General features: G+C 37.0%; 1 protein-coding gene across 1 annotated transcript; it reads left to right on the forward strand.

Annotated features, from left to right (window-relative positions):
• The first annotated feature begins 2,650 nt into the window (after positions 1-2,650).
• Positions 2,651-14,524, forward strand: Klhl41 (kelch like family member 41). Its single transcript, XM_020167970.2, has 6 exons — positions 2,651-3,998; positions 7,285-7,442; positions 7,539-7,646; positions 10,081-10,266; positions 11,602-11,748; positions 13,886-14,524. The coding sequence occupies exons 1-6, from the start codon at positions 2,889-2,891 to the stop codon at positions 13,995-13,997; spliced, it is 1,821 nt and encodes a 606-aa protein (XP_020023559.2). The 5' UTR covers positions 2,651-2,888; the 3' UTR covers positions 13,998-14,524.
• The last annotated feature ends 531 nt before the right edge of the window (positions 14,525-15,055 follow it).

The raw sequence follows: 15,055 nt of genomic DNA on the forward strand, positions 1-15,055 counted from the left end.
AGCACCATTTAATGTTTTGAAAGTATTATTTACAAGAATAAGTTCATTCTTACAAAATAATCAAAATACTCCTTTATAAATTATAAAAATCTGGTTTAAATACATATCACATAGACCCAAATGTAAGCCAAATGTATGACAATTTATAGTCCTTAAACATGTCATTTTTAGTGGATCATTTTTGTAAAAACTAAAAATTTAACTAAGATGGTGTATATTACCCTCTAATGTTTTGAATGCTATTTTGTGAATGATTTCATTTTAGTTTTGGCAAAATTATGTTTATCTTATAAGGAATTGTTTTGTTCATTTATTGGCTTTCTTCTTGTTTATATTCACTGAAACTTCTTTGAAGTTTTCAAAAATAACATTATTTTTTTCTGGTTTCTTAGGTAAAATTTAGTGAGCTCTCTTTCACCAGAGAGGTATAGAACCTTTGACAAAATAATTCAAGTTAGTCAAAGGAGCCTACTTTCTCTGGTGGGAAAGGAATGAGTGTGTAAAAACACTCAAAATAAGATGTGATAAAATGTACAACCATAGATAGACATATACCACAACCTTGTACTAATCTGAGTTTACTAAAAACCACTGATCAAAAGCTATAAATGGCTTTCTTCAGTTAAGTGGAAAAGGATTTCTACTTTAAGGGATAGAGTTATAATAACTTAGGTCAAAAATAAAATGCTGCCATAAATTCTGTTTAATGGTACTTTTTAAGTGAAAGAAACTATAAATTGACCACTAGTAAGGAAGAATCTCAAATGTCATATCGTGGGTGCTTGCATCTGAGTTACTAATCTTTTCAAATGTTAGGTGTTACTTGTAGAGAGAAATGACTCATTTATTGTTTAAACAAGGCAGCAGCTGTTAGTTTTCTTGCGTGTTAAAACCTTTAATGACATCTATAAATGGAAAAAGAATCAATGAGCTCTTCTTTCAGCTGTTGTTTTAGCAGCTGACAGTACCATTGACTTCACTGTGATGTAAAATAAAAGAGCTTTTACTCATGGATAGGAACTTGAAGTTTAAAAACATAGAATTCCCTGATCTGGGGCATTCATTCACTCAATAAATATTTATGGAGCACCCATGAGGCCTAGGGACTATGGCATCAGCACAGACAAAGCAGAACAACAAAACAAAAACTTCATGGAGCTTATATTCTTTTGGGCACGGACATGTTTAAGAGCACCAACCTTTGGCTGGTGGTCGAGTACTTACTTAGCACGCACAAGACCCTGTGGTTGACACCCAGCATCACAACACTCAAAAATACCAGCCTTTGAACACCCACGCACAGGAAATCAATGTGAGTCAACGCCCTGTACAGCTATCCTTATCTCAACCAGCAAAAACCCTTGTTCCTTCCTATTATTGCTTATACTCTCTCTACAACAAAATTAGAAATAAGGGCAAAATAGTTTCTGCTGGGTATTGAGGGGGGGGGGGAGAGGGAGGGGGCGGAGTGGGTGGTAAGGGAGGGGGTGGGGGCAGGGGGGAGAAATGAACCAAGCCTTGTATGCACATATGAATAATAAAAGAAAAAGGAAAAAAAAAAAAACCAACCTTTGAAATTACAGTATTTCTGTAGCCCTACTGAGTTCAGAATATGATTATGAAATAGTGTTTCATGAAGAAATATATGACACCATCTATATAAAAGCAAAGAATTCTTTCAGATCATGACTTCTGAATTCCAGAATTAACATGATTCTATGATAATTAACAACTTAAAACAGTATGATTCCACATAGGTATATGTGTGTGTTTTCTTTTAAATAAAGCCTGATTTCCAAATTATTACAGGTGATGTAGCACTTTATCATGACTGTTACATCTGTTCTATTTTTTAACTTTTTATTTAATGAAAGATAATTTTCAAATTATCTTAAAATTACAAAGTATCTACAGTGATCATATTTATATGTGTATGGGTCTTCTCTTTCCCTAACATTGACTTTTTTTTCTCTAGTCTTCAGTATTTCTTTTAAAATTTTGCCGCCTTTTCTTGTGTTTGGCAGTACTGGGGATTGAACTCAGGGCTTCACACTTGCTAGGCAGGCACTCTACCACTTGAGCCCTCATTTCCTTATTATTATCAAATCCTTGGTACACCAAAGCATGGTGGAAATAAATTAAATAATTTTATAACTTAATTCAATACTAATTTTAGTTTCCTCACTTAAGATCAAAGATAATTTAGAATGTCTTAGAAAATTAGTTTCTCTGCATTTGTTATTTCAGTTGTGATGGAGGTACCATTTCAAAGGTTTTTATAAAACTATAATTATAATGCACAAGTAAACATCTTTAAATTTCCTACTTCTAAAATAAAAATCTATATCCCACCATTTTGAGTAGAAAATAAAAAATTCGCAATAACAATTGTTGGAAAGAGGATCTCTCTTACAAGAATTCAAATGGACTCGCCTCATGTTCTTGACCTTTTCATCATTAATTCAGAGAGCCAAGCAGCTTGCCACTAGGCCACTTTTAGAGGAGTGACTCATTTTTATGATTCATTTTCCTGTTGGTTTGGTAAACATTTTCTTGTGGTAGTCTTATTAGTATATCTTCTAATGCTTTATGAATTTTAAAGCTGTCTACTTCACCTAAATGCCTTGTTCTTAGCTGTTTCCTTAGTGACTAAAAGTTCCAGTTGTTACTTTCAATCTATAACAGCTGCAAGAACAACTCTTCTTTCCAAAGTAGCTCTCCTAAATTCCCGTTGTTAAGAGTTGGCATCTATATTTAGCCGGTGGGATTAAGTTGCAAAGGCTTCAAGCTGGGCAAAGCACACTGATCTGCCTTTTTACAGCTAGACCTGTGTGCTGCAAGGAGCTAAGGCCCTCAGTGTCCCCTTCCTTACCCAGGTTTGTCACAAAATGGATTCCCAGCGGGAACTTGCAGAGGAACTGCAGCTTTACCAATCCACCCTTCTTCAGGACGGTCTAAAAGATCTCCTGGATGAGAAAAAATTCATCGATTGCACCCTAAAAGCAGGTGACAAAAGTCTTCCTTGCCACAGATTGATTTTGTCAGCTTGTAGTCCTTACTTCCGTGAGTATTTTTTATCTGAAATTGATGAGGAAAAAAAGAAGGAGGTAGTACTAGATAATGTGGATCCTGCTATACTTGATTTAATCATCAAATACCTGTACTCTGCCACTATTGACCTCAATGATGGAAACGTGCAAGATATTTTTGCCTTGGCTAGCCGCTTTCAGATCCCTTCGGTGTTCACCGTCTGTGTTTCCTATCTTCAGAAAAGGCTTGCTCCTGGTAACTGTCTAGCCATCCTGAGATTAGGACTTCTTCTTGACTGTCCCAGACTCGCCCTTTCTGCCCGGGAGTTTGTGTCTGATCGCTTCGTGCAGATTTGTAAGGAAGAGGACTTCATGCAACTGTCTCCACAGGAACTGATGTCAGTCATTTCAAATGACAGTCTAAACGTAGAAAAGGAAGAAGTAGTATTTGAGGCAGTGATGAAATGGGTGCGAACAGACAGAGAAAACAGGGTTAAAAATCTTAGTGAAGTGTTTGATTGTATCCGTTTTCGACTTATGACAGAAAAATATTTTAAAGATCATGTTGAGAAAGATGACATGATTAAAAGCAACCCAGAACTTCAGAAAAAAATCAAGATTCTAAAAGATGCATTCGCAGGCAAACTCCCAGAACCTAGCAAAAATGCACAGAAGACTGGGACTGGTGAGGTGAATGGCGATGTGGGTGATGAAGACTTACTTCCTGGTTACCTGAATGACATTCCCAGGCATGGAATGTTTGTCAAAGACCTTATCCTCTTGGTGAATGACACAGCTGCAGTGGCTTATGATCCCACAGAGAATGAATGCTACCTTACTGCACTGGCGGAGCAGATCCCCAGAAATCATTCCAGCATCGTTACCCAACAAAACCAGGTATATGTGGTAGGAGGACTCTATGTGGATGAAGAAAATAAGGATCAACCTCTACAGTCGTACTTTTTCCAGGTAAGATGGACGATTTTTAGATAGAGACATAGAGGAGGCTGTTATTTGCCATCCAGGTAGCTAGATGAGCTATCTAGGCTTCTTGCATTTTATTCTAATTGATGTCTTACTGCAATCCCTGTACTTTTATGACTTTAGAGGGTGGACAGAAATATTTAATTTGTCTGTTAGTATTTAACAGGAAGTATGGTGAAGTGTAGGTAACAATTTTTAAATTACAACTTAAGATTTTCTTTACACTTTTTTTACCCAAAATGTTATGTTTATACTTGATGGTGATTTGTAATCCTTCAAAGCCCAGTACTTTACTAAAAACTCTTACCTGAAATATAAATGTTGTTCCGTAAAGAAATCATTTCCTTATATCAAAGTACTTTACACATTATAAAGGAGTAGTAATTGGTCAGGTTTTCTACTCTCTTCCAAGTTTCCTTTTTTCCTTGAGCTTGAAGTTCTTGGATATAGCATTTCATCTTTATGTATAGTTACTATCTAAAATATAATTTTGTTGAAATGAGAAATGACTTGTGTACATATTCTACACACTTTGGATTATGTAGAAAAAAACTGTTCACAAATGTCACTAATTTGAATTAATTTTATTTAGGAGGTTATGCTTATATTAACACATATATTTGGATCAGAGTTACAGTTAGCCATTATTATAACTCAGTAACCCGTCCTGTAAAACATTTTTTTTTTCCTGTTTCCAGGAAAACAAGTCTTCCTAACCTAATGGACACTTTGTGTGTTTCAAGGGACTTTGTTCCGTTTTATCAATGCATTATGGCTTACCAGCCTGTGAAGGAATCTGTGGCTTCACCTTTATCTCCAGTAATGTCAGTGCCAATACTCTGTAGATTACAGCTGGCCCAAAAGAGTGTGTTTAGGTCATAGCTAATCATGGCCTGGGATTTACCGGCACTTGACTTGAAAAGGCCAAAGATAAGCAAGTGTAGAATGTCATACCACAGTCAGAGTATGCTCTCAAAGTACATGACATACTGCGCATTCACAAAATACTACCTTCAATCAACTTTTTCTAATGTTAAAAAAGTCACAATACCGTACATATTAGTCATGTTTCTTAATTTTCAAAACTCTAGTGAAAAATGTTGCAAGTATTTGAATGTGGGCCAGAGTTTCCTAAACACTTTTTTTTTTTTTTGTGAGACTGGGGTTCAAATTCAAGGCTTAGCACTTAGCAGGCATTCTAGTGCTTGAGCCACACCTCCAGTCCCTAATTTAAAATTCATATTAATTTCAGAAAGGACAAATACACTGAAAACACTAAAAATATATCTAGGAAGTAAAAATATCAAAATACAAACATAGATAGATGGACAGATAGATACAGATAAAATACAGATCTAAGGAATAGCCAATAGAATAACTCCCCCAAACACCTATACCTCCATTTCATATTTAGCTTATTGAATACAGGGCTGGTTGTGATGCTAAGTGGTAGAGTGTGTGCTCAGCCCAACACACACAAGGCTCTGGGTTTGATTCCCCAGCACCAAATAAAAAAATAAATTCACAACACAGTCCCTTTCAAATGTTCGGTTTAACCTTTATCTTTATTCCCTTCTATCCTATTCCCATCCTTACTTTCCTGACATGGCTTTGTTTTTCTTACTCAAGAAACCTGCTTGATGTTCTTTAAAGCTACCAAAATAGTCATACAAAGTTGGAAAGTCAACTCCCTGTCACTACCGATGCCTTGACACTTTAAAAAGGCAAAAATGGTAAAATAAGATACCAGGATTAAAACATCTGGCCATAAAAAAGGGTTGCAGCTGTCAAATGTCTGCATGAGAATTTTTCTGCCTGATTATATGTGCTTAAAATGTATTAATTTAGGAGTAATTTAGCATTTGATTGTATAGACTCCAAGAATTTTTTGCCTTAATAAGAGAGTTTTATTTCTCTCCTCCCCCCCATAAAATTAATAGATTCATCAAATTTTGGACAGCACCAAGTCTTGAAGAAATCTAGGTCCAAACTCTAATTTTTACAATGAGGAAAGTAAAGACCTAGAGAGGTTAGAAAGCTTGATATCTCATCTTTAGCAAACAGTGAGAGACTCTCATGATCTGAAGAGAAAACAGAGTATTGATAGCTCATCTGTAAGAACTGACCAACAATCTACCATTCCATCTGCTATAGAATGTCCACATAAGGGTAATATGAGAAGGTAGACAGTACAGTACAGTGTGCAAACTGAGCCCTCAGGCATTTTTTTCAAAAACAAAAACCTTAGGGATCACAACCTAGTTGTGGAAATTAATGAATGCAGAGCTAGCAACACACATGCAGGGATTAAACCTCATGTTAGGTCTTCTGGTTTTCGTGCTTTATTTAATTGGGGTACGATACCATATATAAAGAAGCTTCCACAGATGCCCTTCCCTATCCAACAGCCTATTCTATTCACAGCTATGCTTAGTATCCGATGAATCTGTTTTACACATTTTTCTTCTGCTACCCAGAAGTGGCACCAGAAAGAACATGTCTAAAGCTGCCCTTCCTCAGAAAAGTTTTCTTGTGCCTTGATGTCTTAAAATGCAAAGTAAAAAACCTTAAGATTACAAATAGTAAGTGCTGAAATGGATGCCAGTCACACCAGAACCATCCACCCTGGAGCATGGGCACTGGCAGGGGCATTGTAGACAACATAAAAAACAAGCCAAGTTACTTCTTACTATCTAAATCCAAAAAAGATGGCTCCCCAAAAGACTAGGAGACAGACATTAATATCTGCCTGTTTCAGAAGTAATAAAGCAAAACATGGGGAACCTAAAAATGCTTAAAAGAATGAAAAATGGCATTGCCTAACCTCCCAGTTGTCTGGGCTGAGTGACAGGTCCAGCTGTCTAGGTTGCTGGCCTGGGGAGCATGTTAAATATAGCATTCAGGGGTCATTCACATACTATGACCCTCTCTGCTGTGACAACCTGTCTTTTTCCAGTGTCCTGAAAGTATTAAGAGTCCTTGTTTCAAAGCTGAATAAGGCACCATGGGAAGAAAATCTGATAAGAAATCTCACCATTCTCACTAACCTCTGCTGATTCTATTTTATTCTTTTTGCTTTCTTGAAATCTTGAAATTTTTGGTACTTTATTTTGGTGGGCTAGACTATGATACTTTGGGATTGATAGCTTTTACTTATGAGATCTTTGACTATCTCAATGAACTTTAAACTGCACATAAAATATAGCATACTTTTTTGGAACACCTATAACTTTTCTACCATGCTTCACAGTTCCTCATGTATTTTTTTCAGCTTGATAACATAGCATCTGAGTGGGTTGGACTTCCACCTCTACCTTCAGCCAGGTGTCTCTTTGGTCTGGGAGACGTAGATGACAAAATATATGTAGTTGCAGGCAAAGATCTTCAAACAGAGGCTTCGCTGGATTCAGTCCTGTGCTATGATCCTGTGTAAGTTGGCATGACATTCCTGTTTCCTAAGCATTTGGGTATGCCTACAGCAAATCCACATCTACTGAAAGCATAAATTCTGTCATCTCATTTTAGGGCTGCAAAATGGAATGAAGTAAAAAATCTTCCTATCAAAGTCTATGGCCATAATGTGATTTCACATAATGGGATGATATATTGCCTAGGCGGAAAGACAGACGACAAGTAAGTGCCCTGAAATTTCCTTTTGATTTATAGCCAAATGAATTTTTAGTACAATGGTTTCTTCCTCTTTTCATTTGAATCTATATCCAGAAATGGGACTTGGTTATCATCCTTGGAGATATGATTTCAAAATAAAAATTTGAAAACTTATTGGAGGATATATATTTTTTTCTGAAGGAAAACAATAAAGTTTAAAAGTTGCTAAAGTAAATATGTAGATACCTAGCATACCGTTACGATGAGCATAATACATCAGTCTAGCATCTAGGAGCATAGTCAAGTTTTTTATTTAGCTGATTTATGTAGCCTAGGATAGCCCCAAACTCACAATCCTCCCACCTTACTTAGCCTTCTGAATGCTGGGATTACAGACTTGTGCCACCAAGCCTGGCTTATAATCATGTTTTGCTACATTAAAACCATTGGCTTTCATATTCAATTAACCATAAGTAGATAAAATTTTGAATGTATTTAACGTAGTATTTAAAATATATCTATGAAAACAGTGGTGCATAGAAAATATTGTGGATTTTTACTTTATATTCATAAGCGGGAATTCAGATAGTTCAATTTGAAACTGAAAAGCATGGTAATTAGAAAGAAGACAATGATTTCATCAACATGTCACTCCCTGAGAGAAGTAGCGTTCAAAATATTTAACAGCTTTTCAAAACAGGCACCACTTAAAAAGGACAGATGCTCCAAAGTCTCCTGGTGGGTCTAGCCTTTTCTGAGAAAACCAGAATGAAGTTTCATATATGTCACTTCTCAGGGGACAGGTAATTAGGAAGGAGATCTTATAGCTCAGACGGAGGAGACATGAGTTTAGAGAGCTGCGTCAGTCAGTGAAGCTAGAACTGTTATGGTTAAATGAACATTTTTAGTTTACATTGTGAGAATTCCCCCATAATGAAATCCATTATTTTGTACAGTTAACACACACTACTAAAATACTTTTGAAAGGGATTTACTTCCTTCCCCTGATAACTTACTTGATTTGGCTTATAATAATTTGTCCAGGTTTTTAATTAATCCAGATGGCCACTCCTGGAAAAGGAACCAAACTAACAAATTGTAAGGGCGTAACCAGGTACAGTGGTACGTGCCCATACTCCCAGCTATTTGGGATGCTGAGGTGCAAAGATCATTTGAGCCCCAAAGTTCAAGATTGGCCTGGGCCATATAGTAAGACCCCATCTCAAACAACAAGAATTGCAGGGGCACAGCAAGAAGGGGAAGTCAAATATGGAAATGTGTTAAAAAGTAAGGAACTCTATATTCTGGAGTTAATAATTAATGGTTATTATTCAATTAAAATGATAAATATAGCATAGAAAATATGATTTAAAGCAATAATTTTATATGATCTCTCCATCGTCAAAGGTAATATTTTGAAATTTTTATATCCTCCTTAATTCTTGCTATTTGCATCAAATGAATATTTAAAGGAAAGTAGCAGGGTATGGTGGTGCTCTCTTGTAATCCTAGCATTTGGGAAGCGGAAGGATTGAGAGTTTGAGGCCAGCCTGGCTTCATATCAAGTCTGAAGTCAGCCCAGGCTACACAGCAATACTCTATCTCAAAACAAAACAAATAACCCACCCAGTGGCATTTATTCCCAGAAGAAATAGAATGAAAAAATCTCTGTTAAGTAAGTTCTGGCTTTGGAAACATTGGAAGTCTGCCAGATGATTTAAATTGTTTCCCTTGAATAGCATTGGGAACTAGGCAATTGAGATGGTGGTAATAAGTGTACAGGTCTTGTGAGAATGTATGAATCTTACGAATATGATTACTTAGACAACACTGCTTAACAAATGTCAAAGTCAAGAACTGTGAAGGGAATCATCTGAAAGTAAGGGCTGGGGTGAGGGATGTAGTTCCCTGGAAGAGTATTTGTCTAGCATGTGCAAGGTCCTGGGTTGGATCCCTATCCACAGGGAGTTTTTTTAAATAAAAGTAAGGGTTGAAAATGCATGAACAGCAGTGAATTCAAAGAATACGATTTGTATCATGCGCTTACCAAGAAGCTTTCCAGTGATACCTATAGTCAAATACTACAGGAAATGCTCTACTCCAGATAGCTGCTCCTCCATAAGGGAAAAACATTACCCTCAGAAGAAGTTTGGGTGGAGTTTTGTCTGTTTTTTTGGTGTCAGTTATTTAGTTATTATTGAGATTTCTGAAGTCCCATTACTCAAGTACGATAACTTTAAGGAACACACAGAGGATAATTTCAGTGAATCCAAGTTTTGTGGCTTAGCCCTCAAAACTCCACGGCTCATCAGCCCATGTCACTAGTTGTCTAATGTATATTCCCAGATTTTTTTTAAATGAAGCATTACATCATAATGAGAAGCAGAGCCAAATTATAAATGAAGTTGCTTTTAAAAAAGATTCTAAAAGGAACATTCATTGCCTTCTATGCTTACAGAAAGTGTACAAACAGAGTGTTCATCTACAACCCCAAGAAAGGAGACTGGAAAGATCTGGCTCCAATGAAAACCCCACGTTCCATGTTTGGAGTGGCTGTCCATAAAGGCAAAATTGTGATTGCAGGAGGAGTCACTGAGGATGGTCTTTCAGCTTCAGTTGAAGCTTTTGACCTCAAAACCAATAAGTGAGTTGCTTTGCTACAACATATGAATCACTGAACATGTGGCTAGAAATTAAGCTTTCTAATTAAGACATGGGGAAGGAAAGGCAGCAAGGCATAGATTAAAGAGGAAGTATTTTCACCTGGGTTTCTTCTGCTGCTACTGGGTGTAAAACTCCTTTTTGGAGATCTAAAGTGTTGGTAATTTGGAACACACAGCCATCAAGTTAATGTTGGCATGAACTGTGTTCTTAGTTATTAAATTTATTTAGTCATGCAAAGATAGCACCTCTGAGTAATAGTGTATGTGTAAACGGATGGTTTACATCTTAATGGTTGTTTGATTTGGAGTATGTAGTTTCTTTAAGGATTAAAAGATCTTTACTTGTTAATGACTGGCATTTGTAAAATATGCATGCTTATTCCTTCGTACTCTGTAATTTTTCTTAAATTTATCATCTTTAAGCTTTTGTTGACTTAATGTGAAAAGACACTTGAATACCTGGGGTTTGAATTCAGGGCCTTGAGCTTGCTAGGCAGGCACTGTACCACCAGTGCCACTCCGCCAGCCCAAAAGATTTTCTTTATATGAAAACAGTCTTGTTAAAGTTTTTGAGTCACACCTCTGGATGAGTACATAGTTTTTATATTCCTAGTTTAATGATGAAGAAAAATTGGAGTACTGTTATTCCTTTTCTTAGGAAACCATATATGCTTGATTACAAAACAGACTTTGATATCTGAAAGTCACAAAGAACTTTCATGATCACTAACATTATGTTCCTGGGACTTGGGATATAGCTCAGTGGCAGTGCACCCGTCTAGTGTGTGCAAGGCAAAGCAGTCGACACTCGTGAAGGCTGTGTAATGTGGGTAAACATGATGCAAGACGCTCAACGGCTCTGCACATAGCCAGGCACCAGTGGCTCACGCCTGTAATCCTAGTGACTTGGGAGGCTAAGAGATCGGGAGGATCTCCACTCAAGGCCAGCCGAGACAAACAGTTTGCAAGACACAACCTCAAAAAAATAACCAGAGCAAAAATAAACTGGAGAGGTGACTCAAGCAGTAGAGTGCCTGCTCTGCAAGCTCAAAACCCTGAGTTCAAACCCCAGTACCACACAATAAAAAAGGCACCTGCACACAAAATTGTGAATACTTTGTGTTCTTAGTTTCACACATATCTGTGAATGCTTATATTTATTCTTTTAAAATGACAAAATTACACCAAAATGTTGATGATTATGTATGAATTTTGACTGCTTGAATTTTAAATTGTAATTTCCTGTAATTGTTCAGTAGATACATTTAGCATTTATTTAAGTTGCACACTAACTATATTTTCAATAAAATACACAGGTGGGAAGTAATGACCGAATTTCCCCAAGAAAGAAGCTCCATCAGCTTGGTCAGCCTGGCTGGGTCCCTCTATGCCATTGGTGGCTTTGCTATGATTCAGCTGGAATCTAAAGAGTTTGCACCCACCGAAGTCAATGACATATGGAAGTAAGTTCTCCTTACTCCAACTTTTGGAACCAAATATTAAATCAGATAACGATAATTTTGTAGTCAATAATAAGCCAGACTTTGCCAACAGGGAAACTAGTTCTTGATAACAGACTAAATGTTTCAAGCCTAATTAAACTTTTGCACATATACTTACTTGCTTAAGTACTGCTGCTAATTATCTGTAAGCCTGGGAAAGAACTTATCTGGGCTTGTTTCTCTACCTGTAAAATTGAAGGCTGAACTGTTTAAGCTCCATTTCAGCCCTATAAATGCAATGCTCCAAGGATTCGGTAGAGGAAAGAATAGTTTATTTTCCACTAGAGACTAGTTTATTTCCTAAGAAAACACAGCTCTGAAGAAACATTTAACCTCTTGAGTTTTCCATGAATTCATTAAATCCATTTTGAATCAAATTTATTTTTCCAGTTGAGGATTCAGTTGACAAAGACCTTTTTAAAAAGAAAAAAGTGAAAGTAGCAATCCATTTTACCTCCCAGATAGGTATGGGGCAATTCTCCCAAGGGTGACGCTTGGAATTGTTATTCAATTGAACTATTTTAGTTTTAATGTTTTTTAAAAAGGGGCAGGGAACACATTTTGCAAGGTTCAGGAGGTCTCAGGAGCAGGAGTTTAAGTTATGCAGTATGGCACATGGTGTGGGCAGAGCACATGGTATGTAGATATCCTGTCACCAAGATGTCCATGAGGATACTACATGTGTCTGCGCAGTGGTCCCTGCTATCTCAGGCCATGCACTGTACTTGCTTATCAGCTTTCAAGAAGTTAGATCTCAGGTGCCCAAAGTGAACATAAGTGAGCTCATGCTGCATACTCACCAGAAACTGCCACACTCATGCTTTCCTGTCAGCTTAAAGGCCAGCACCCACTTACAAGGCTGGATGCCTTTACCTGGTCTGTTACCAGCTTGTCCAGGGCCTTGCAACTCAAAGTCTGTAGAACAGCAGTATCATTGGCATCCCCCAGGAGCTGCTTAAAAGTGCAGAACATGCTGGTACACACCTGTAATCCCAACACTTGGGAAGCAGAGACAGGAAGACAGACAGTTTGAGTCCAGCGTGGGCTACGTATCGAGTCTCAAGTCAGCCTGGGTTAGTGGGCTACACAGCAAGACCCTGCCTCAAAAATACAGAATCTCAGGCCCCACCTCAGATCTACTGAATTAGAACCTGCATTTTAACAAATTTCCAGTTGGTTTGCTTGCACATTTAAGTTCATAGGTAGAGCTTTGAAAGAGTACCACTTATACCTGGTCAGTAAAGGCAGACCACTAAGCCTGAGGGTAGTCCTCGTTCTTCCTATATGCCAAGAGTTGGTAACTTTTAGAACAGAGATGATACTAAAGTGTCCTTAAATACTTTTAGGCTTGTTGAGCATGCAGACACAGGAAGAAAATTTTAAACAGAATGATAATTTCTATAATACCATATAACAGACTATGTGGGAAATGAAGCAAGGAATAACCTCTGCTTGAGAAAGGTGAGAAAGGCTTCAGAGAGAAGGCAGTATTCAAGATTTTCTCACAAATACAGCATTCCATGCACCAGGCAGAGGACATATATTGGGCACACATTTCAAGGGAATTCATGTTGTATCTTTATTATCTTGAATACTCAGAGATGAAGACCAGTCCTTAACTGAAGTCACGTGCCAAGTCTAAGAGTAGCCCTAAACACCAAGAAAGGGGAATACATTTTCAGAGTGACCACTGTGTATCAGATGCCACATTAGGCACTAGTGTGTGGGAACAGTTGAAATCATAATTAAGGGTACTAACAGTCCCTGCTCTTCCTCTTAAGAAAGAGCTTGCTTACTTTGACTCATGAAACCAGCTATCTTTTATAGGTCCAAAGGTGAATGATTAACTGTTTAGCTAATACTCTTCTCTGGACGGTCTGATTCTGAGAAGGTTGAAACTCCTAGGCATCTAGATTAAATACTGTGGCAAAGTTTGTATATGCTCATTCAGAGAATGCATACTTTGAAAGGAATTCAAATGTTATTCTACCAGCTCCTCTGGATAAGGATATTTTTCAAAGATCCATATTTGTATGCTGAACACAAGGAAACCTATAGAACTGTTTAAAAACTGCTTGTTTTGTTGTTCTTCCATCAGGTATGAAGATGATAAAAAAGAATGGGCTGGGATGTTGAAGGAAATACGTTATGCTTCTGGAGCTAGTTGCCTAGCAACACGTTTAAATCTCTTCAAACTGTCTAAACTGTAAATCAGGTGACAAAATGTAATAGAAAGGTGGTTTGTTTGGATAACAAGGCTTTCATGATTTTTAGAAAGCCTGTACAGAGATTCACATAGAAATTATTCAGTAAATTAATGTCTTACAAGGTGGACAGAGTATTAAAACTTCAGTCACTGACTCTTCAGTGTAACTCTGAGTTTAAAACCATTTTCTAATAAGAAATTTAATATTCAGTTGGACAAATTATTTCTTGTGTTAATCTGTCTCACTCAAAGAAATGTAAAGGAGGTTCCTCAATTTGAATCATTAATCCCTTGTATCGTTATAGTACCATTACAACTTGTTTTCTATTATAAATGAAATGCATATATCCACATTTTAAAATGTTTAGGCTATCAAAACCTTTCCTCATGCTTTAAGCTATGACAGGAATCCTGTGACCTATATTAAAGATTACATGTCGTAAGATGATTTGGAAATGCTATTTAAGGAGTGTTAATGAACGAAGCTCTTTTGAAGAGCAAAGTCTCTAAGTAAAAGTAGTCAAACCCAAATGGCCTTATTTTTTTCTCCATTCTTTTTTGCGACACTGGCATATTATTTGTGATTTCCAAATTAAATTTTAATTTTTGATTTTTTAAGACCAGTAAATCATAGTCTTCGTGCCATTAACTACAGCAGCTGTAGCAGGATGGGGAGCATCATAAGGAAATAGATAAATTCTTTAACCTTCTGGGGCAGAGTATGATATGGAGAGGGCATATAATCATTGATTTGGATTTCAGCTATGTTCTCCATAAAATGGCACTACACTCACTGATTCTTCTTAGTATAGATAGTAAGTTGATTCCTCTGTCTGTAGCCAAATTCAACCTATGCAAGTCACCAACTATTCATCACTTTTACCCTAGCCAAACATCCACATATGGGTCTCACATAGCTCATGTATTTGACTTCTATCCTGTCATGCTATTTTCTGAGAAATCTGATTTGGGACTAATTTGGAGCATTCCATTATTACTTATCAAGCAGCTACATAAAGAGCAGCTATGCATTCATACAGCTTTATTTTCCCTATCATAAAT

Source organism: Castor canadensis, chromosome 4 (assembly GCF_047511655.1).
Source record: "Castor canadensis chromosome 4, mCasCan1.hap1v2, whole genome shotgun sequence".
In the NCBI taxonomy this organism is placed as follows: Eukaryota; Metazoa; Chordata; class Mammalia; order Rodentia; family Castoridae; genus Castor; species Castor canadensis.